General features: G+C 34.7%; 1 protein-coding gene across 2 annotated transcripts; it reads right to left on the reverse strand.

Annotated features, from left to right (window-relative positions):
- Positions 1 to 5,500: 5,500 nt before the first annotated feature.
- On the reverse strand, positions 5,501 to 6,421 carry LOC121485798 (transcription factor BTF3 homolog 4). 2 transcript variants are annotated; one of them, XM_041746586.1, is made up of 2 exons: positions 6,398 to 6,421; positions 5,501 to 6,330 (listed from the first exon to the last, which is right to left on the reverse strand). In XM_041746586.1, exon 2 carries the CDS (start codon positions 6,208 to 6,210, stop codon positions 5,908 to 5,910), a length of 303 nt encoding a protein of 100 aa, XP_041602520.1. In that variant the 5' UTR covers positions 6,211 to 6,330; positions 6,398 to 6,421; the 3' UTR covers positions 5,501 to 5,907. The 2 variants fall into 2 exon arrangements, with proteins under 2 accessions (XP_041602520.1, XP_041602519.1); XM_041746585.1 differs by having other exon boundaries at positions 5,501 to 6,421.
- Positions 6,422 to 7,177: the final 756 nt, after the last annotated feature.

Genomic DNA, 7,177 nt, shown 5'->3' on the forward strand with positions numbered 1-7,177 from the left:
GGACCACAACACAAGCCAAAGGCAGACACTCAACCACTGAGTCACCCAGACATCCCATGAAGTCCCTGAATTTTAACAAGAAGATTTTTTTCTGAAATTGCTGGATATTTTCTGAGACTACTGACCAGTTAAGAGATTGTGAATTAGTATCTTCCTCTTCCGTTGTATCTAACTTTTATTAGACACCATATACAATTAGTATCTTCCCATTTTCCCTATATCTGACTTTTGTTAGATTCTTTATACAGATGTGACTACCCTATAGCACAGATATGAATTAGTTCTATCATAGAAAAGAATCCAGATAACAAAAAAAGGAAAAGATAAGCAATACTAGATCTAATCCATGGATATACTTTCTTTACCCTAAACTTGGATCTTTTAAAGATGAAAAGATTTCAATTTCCTTTAAACAGACACAGGCAATGTCTTTCTAAATGACTTTAGGAATAGGTTTGGCTGTTTGGTTATTGACATCTCCAAGCAATATTTGCTAGAATAAAAAAGGCTATACTGACTTCTTTATATGAGGCTAGCAGAGTCTTAGTAACAAAATCAGCTAAAATGTAATACAACACAGAAAACAACAATACAATTTTACTCATGACTATAAATGAAAAATCATAAAGAAGATATTAGCAACCAAATCTAGAGAAGTATGAGAAAGATGAGACATCACAACCATTGTGGATTAATAGTAGGAAATGAATTAATGTAAGTCATCATATTCACAGACTGAGAAGAAAAATTGTCTGGTCATCTTAATGACCTCAACGTGAGAAAAAAATGTTGGCATAGTTTACAGCTAATGTTACTGTTTACATAGAATATACAAAAAAAAACTATGAGTAAATTACTGGTATTGATAAGCAAATTTAGATATAAAAGCAATCAACATATAATTGTATCTCTCTTCACTACCAAAAATAATCAGAAAATGTAATTTTAAAAATACCATTAAAAAGAGCAATAGGAAATGGAAAGTGCCTAGGAATACATCTTGAAAACATTTTCAAAGACATAATGAATAGAGAGCTACTTCATGTTCTATCACAGAAAGACCCAAGAGAAGAAGGCTATCCCCAATTAGATCTAGATTTTTCCTGGAACCTAGCAAGCTAATTAAAAAATTTATGTGGTAATTCAAAAATCCAAAAAATAGCCAGACTGCTCTAAAGATAAAGAAAATCAGGTGGGGACACATCCTACCATATATAGAGACCTACTATAAAGTATACTTGTTAAGATACTATGGTATTTTCAAAGGAAGAAATAATTTAACAAAAGAGAAATACAAGAAATAAAGTCATGCATATATAAATACTTGATTCTTGTCAGATATCAAGTAGGTCAGGAAAGAGTAGAATAGTCTACTCTTTAAATATTACTGGGACGGTAGATTTCCATATAGAAAAATATGAATTAAACTCCCTACCTCATACTCTACTAGAAACCACTAAAAATCAATTTCTGATTAATTAGACAATAAACATGAAAGGAAAAAAATCAAGTACTAAGTAGATACATAGAACAATATTGTTATGATCTCAGGGAAGAAAAGAATTCAATAAGCAAAATATAACACAACCATAAAGGGAAAAATGATAATTTGTCAATGTTAAAATTAAGAGCTTCTATTTGTCAAAAGAAACCACAAATGAGTGGAAATATAAGTCATGAATGTGAGAAGACACCTAAATCATCTATAACAAAGGATTATTATCCAAATACTCACAGGAGACTTCTGTGAATCTGGAAGAAGATAAGCAACCAAGTAGAAAAAATGTGAAAAATATATAACAGAAATTTCATGGAAGAGTAAACAGGAATAGCTCATTGTCAGCGGTAATCAGGAAAAAGAAAATGAATATAAAATCTCAACACACACATAACACGTGGGCCAATTTCAGAATAGCAAGAACGTTTAGAGGTGGGAACTTTCTCATCCCCTGTTAGTGGGAATATACATGATACAATTAATTAGAAAAACATTTTGACTTTCTTTGGTGAGGTTGAAGATACACAAGCCCCATGACAAACAGTTTCATTCCCAAGTGTACACTGTGGAGAAATCCTTGTGTATATATGTACCACAACTACATTTTAATATCAAAAAATGTAAACAGCTCAAATGCCTCTTCACAAAAGAATAAATAAACTGTTATTGTATTCCCTGCTTTTGACTATTATACAGTGATATATCCAGCAGAAAATGGGCTACAGCTTTACGTATTGATATGAATAAATAGCAAAATCATAAATTTGAGAAAAAGAAGCAGGTCACAGAAGAATCCATAAATCAACTTACATGAAGTTCACAAACAGATGAAGCTAAACAATATATTGCTTAAGAATACTCATCACAGGGGCACCTGGGTGGCTCAGTGGTTGAGTGTCTGCCTTTGGCTCAGGTCATGACCCCGGGGTCTTGGGATCCAGTCCCGCATCAGGCTCCCCACAGGGAGCCTGCTTCTCCCTCTACCTGTGTCTCTCTCTTTCTCTCTTTGTGTCTCTCATGAATAAATAAATAAAATCCTAAAAAAAAAAAAAAAAAGGAATACCCTATCCCAGCTGGTAGAACTGAAGGAAATGGACAAAGATGCTTTAAAATCACCTACTTTCCTCACTGTTAAATCTCTGAATCTTATAATCAGTTCTTCCTTTCAGTGTCTCAGGGCTCAGATTATGAATTGTATACTTATCCCATGGGACTTTGATCCATAGTATTGTTTACAAAATAGAAGGATATCTGGTTCAAAATAAACCTAGGAAAAGTGGCCAAAAGCCTCTTACTTTATGTAGTTGATGTAATTTTCTCAATTTCCAGTTTCTTATTGTCAGACTCTGATGAGGGCATACTTGTCACACACAAGAAAAAAAAAAACTGGGGCACCTGGGTGGTTGAGCTGGTTAAGCCTTCAGTTCAGCCCAGGTCTGATCCCGGGTCCTGGGATGGAGCCCCTCATCAAGCACCCTGCTCAGCAGCGAGCCTTCTTTTCCCTCTCCCTCTGCCACTTCCCCCACTCATGCTTGATCTTTCTAACATAAATAAATAAAATCTCAAAAATATCAATAAATAACAAATAATATTGCTGTGATAAACCTATTAAAATCTAGTTAGTACCTTCAAGCTATTTGTACAGGTTTATCAAGACAAAAAATATTAGTAGATATTTAAGTCCCAGGCCCTGCTAAGTAAATATTGGAACATTATACAACCATTAAGGTCTTAACTGAGTATTTATGTAGTAATTCCCTAGACAAAACCTAAATCTACAGTAAATCCCTCTTGTGACTCAGTGAGAAACTATGTGCACCCACTTTTAGAGAAGAGGTCATGGAACCAGTAACATGTACAACTACAGGTTCTCCACTTTTTTACTCTGTGACCTCAGAAGGGTTATTGAACTCCTGAGCATCAGCGTTTTTTTTTTTATCTACATAAAATGAAAATAATAACAGGGCTATTGAAAAGACTGAGTAAAATATATGTAAAGTGCTAAAATATGAAAAAATGTTAATCTATAGTTAATGCAATTATTAAAATATTATATCAGGAACATTTAAATTAATCTGGAGCCCTTACAATTTAGAATGTCCAAAAGACATTTTTACTGTTGTTTAAGTTGTAAAAGTTTATTTTATGTGCACTCAGTGGCCTAAAATTCAAAGAATTTTGCAAAGAAAACAGGGGTCCAAATTGTTTTATTGATTAACTGGAAAATTCAACTATTTCTTTTGCTTTCTAAATAATTCATACATGCACATATGAATTGAAGCTTAAAGTGGTAGAGTATAAGATTTCAGAAACTCCAAGGGACAGATCCCTTTAATCCATCTCTCAGAAAAATGGATTTCAAACCTTAATCAATACTTAAGAGAAAAAAAGAATTATTCATCTTAAGGAAGCACCCAAAACTTACCTCTAAAGATATGTAATAATTTTTGCATATACTTTTTTTTGGTAAAATATTTCAAAGGACAGAGAAAGAGAAAATCATAATAGAACAGTCTTGTACTCACTCCTCAGCCCTAACAAATTTTGCTATATTTTCCCCAGATTCTTTTAAATCATAGAAATCCCATATACTCTCCCTATTCCCATCTCTCAGTGGTAGCCTTATTCTAAAATTGACACATATTTCTTTCGTGGTTTTCATGTTATTAGCACCTATAAATGTATCCATAAAAATAAACAGCATTGTTTCACAGGTCTTCAAGTTCTATAGAACAATATCATCCTATTTTGGCAACTACCTTTTTTTTTTTTTTTTTATTACTGTTACTTTATTTTGTAGTTAAGTCCATGTATTATATAAAACAGAACAGGAAAAATGAACAAATTTATAAAATAAATTGAAGTGTCTGGATGAAAAAAATACAAGAGCTTTGCCTTCTTGCCTATAGATCTCTTGATGTGTTGTTGGTCTTGCACTTTAGATATCAAATAAAGATATCTAGCTTGAAACATAGGTTGATATGCTGCAAGGTTAAGCCATAGTCTGCGGGTGAGCCAGGAAATGATAGATTTTCTAACTCTTGTCCTTAAATATTGTCTATAACAAATGCTGATATAGCAAAATGCAAGCTTTTATCATCAGACAGCAAGAGGGAAACTTGAATTAATGAATGCAACTTACCTCCAAGTCCTCTGAAAGGAGGTGAAAAAAATAAATACTGTATTTTACCAGTGTTCCCCCAAAAGCATTACTCTAAGCATGCAGGAGGATGCTGTGAGCAGCTACAACAGTAAGATCTAATCCAGAGGTAGGTTCAAGACCAAGAGTAGGAGAGTGGTTGAAGAAATCCTCCTGGGGCCAGTACCATTTCATAGAATGACCATTTGTGTTGGGGAATGAGTCTATGGCCTATCTTTTTCTGACTCAAAAGGACATTCCTAATTTTAACCTTGCTGAAAACAGGCATTTTGCACCTGTTATTAAGAACAGCTAGTATACAGGATAAGGCTGGCATAAAATTATTTAGCAAGCACATGCTAGCTATTCCTGTTTGAAATCTACCAAACTATAAAATCAAGGGGGAAATAAAAAGTTGGAGATGGAGCTGTTGTTCCTCAAGATGAGGGGAAAAAGGTCTTACCAAAAGAGGGATTAGGCACTCACTTAACTCTATATGGAGAAACATCCTTCTCAGGCTAGTAGAAGATGAGGAAGAGCATTACCAAAGGCTGACCAGGCCACTGGGAGCCCAAAAGGAAAGGGAAAAAGGCATTTAGGAAGAAAGCTAGAAGAAAATCTTCTGGGTCTAACTAGGTAAGTGAATCTAAGGCAGATGCACCAAAGATATGCTACCCACTATGCCAACATGGAGCTGGTGGTAAAATATCTCAAGACATTTTAAACCCAGAGAAATGTATGAAAAATATGTTAACAAAGCAAATTAAAACCAAACTTCCAAGGGCAAAATCTCCTCAGATATGAAATTGAAGACAGTCACTTTTCATTAATTCTGTGATTAGAAAAAAAATAAAAGTAACAAATGTAAAGATTTGTTTTATTTTCTACTGGGGGAAGAAGGACGATAAATAGAACCGTTTTCCAATTTGCTCTCCACTGTATACATACATACCCACACGCATACACAGACATACACACACCAAAAATACCCAAACAAAAAAACCAGAAAACTGAGAATCAAACACCAAAACACCCTCAAACTGCACCAATACTTCGTATTTTGACCAAAAGAATAGATCCTGGGAGGAAGTGCAAAATGCAAAATCAAATGACCGAAAAATGCTGAACAAACAGCATTATTAATATACAAAATATTTATATTACTGAACTAGTAACAGTTGATGTTCTCCATGTCTGTAAAACTTTGGAACCACATAGCTGATTTGTTAAATCTAGTCCATGCCAGCTTCCAAACACCAGAAAAAAAAATTTAGTTAGCTTCGTTCTTTGATGCCTCATCAAAATTTTCTACGAGATCTGGAACATCATCATCCTCTTCATCAATGTCTTCTGGTTTTGGTGCTTTGCTATCCAACACTTGCCGAGGGAACTGTTCAGCTAACTTCCTAAGACTTGTTAAGCTGTCAGCACCAAGCTGACTTAATATTCCAGGAAGCATTTCTGTGATTGGTTTGGCTTCTGCATGACCAGTAATTGCAAAGGTGTTAGCAGAAAGGGAAGCTTGGACTTTGGGATTGTTGAAATGAATAACTGTCCCATCATCTTTAATCATGTTCACCTCTTCAATACCAGCTATATTATTCACAGCCAGTTTTTTTAGAGAACTCTGAAGTTTTTTGTCATCAGCTGTAGCTGTTCTATGTACCACCTTCTTCTTTCTGCGAGCTGTACCCTTGCCCCCTATCCGGACCTGAGCCTGAAGTTTGGCTAACTTTTCTTGATTCATGCTGTTGGTAAATCTGAAGCAGGGAGGGTCCTCCAACAACAGCCTGGCAACTACCTTTTATTTGTTGACAATCCTGTTAGATTTAACCATGTTGATACATGTAGTTATAAGTCATCAGTTCTATCTGCTATAGAGTATTTCATTGTATGAATATATTGTAATTCATTTATTCTCTTCACTTTTGTAAGTTTATTTGGTTTTTATTTTACTTTGCTTTGTTTGGGTTTTTTGTTTTGTTTTGTTTTGTTTTTGTTATTTCAAAATAAACGCATACCTCATTTTATTGAGCTTCACAGATACTGCTTTTTTTGCAAATTGAAGATTTGTGGCAACCCCACATCAAGCAAGCCTATCAGTGCCATTTTTCTAGCAGCATTTGCTCACTTCAAACCTTGCATTATATTTGGGTGATTCTCACAATATTTCAAAATTTTTCATTATTACTATATTTGTTGTGGTGATCTGTGACCAGTGATCTTTGATGCCACTATTGTACTTGTGTTGGGGGCATCACAAACCAAGCCCACATAAGATGGTGAAGTTAATAAATGTATTATGTGTTCTAACTGCTCCACCAACTGGTTGTTCCCACCTCTCTTCCTGTCCTTGGGCCTCCCTATACCCTAAGACACAACAATACTGAAAGTAATCCAATGAATAATCACAGTTGCCTCTAAGTGGTCAAATTGAAGGAAGAGTCACACATCTCTCAATTTCAATCAAAAGCCAGAAATGATTAAATTTAGCAAAGAAGGCATGTGGAAAGCCAAGAGAGGCCAAAAGCTAACCCTCT

This window comes from Vulpes lagopus, chromosome 2 (assembly GCF_018345385.1).
Source record: "Vulpes lagopus strain Blue_001 chromosome 2, ASM1834538v1, whole genome shotgun sequence".
Classification (NCBI taxonomy): domain Eukaryota; kingdom Metazoa; phylum Chordata; class Mammalia; order Carnivora; family Canidae; genus Vulpes; species Vulpes lagopus.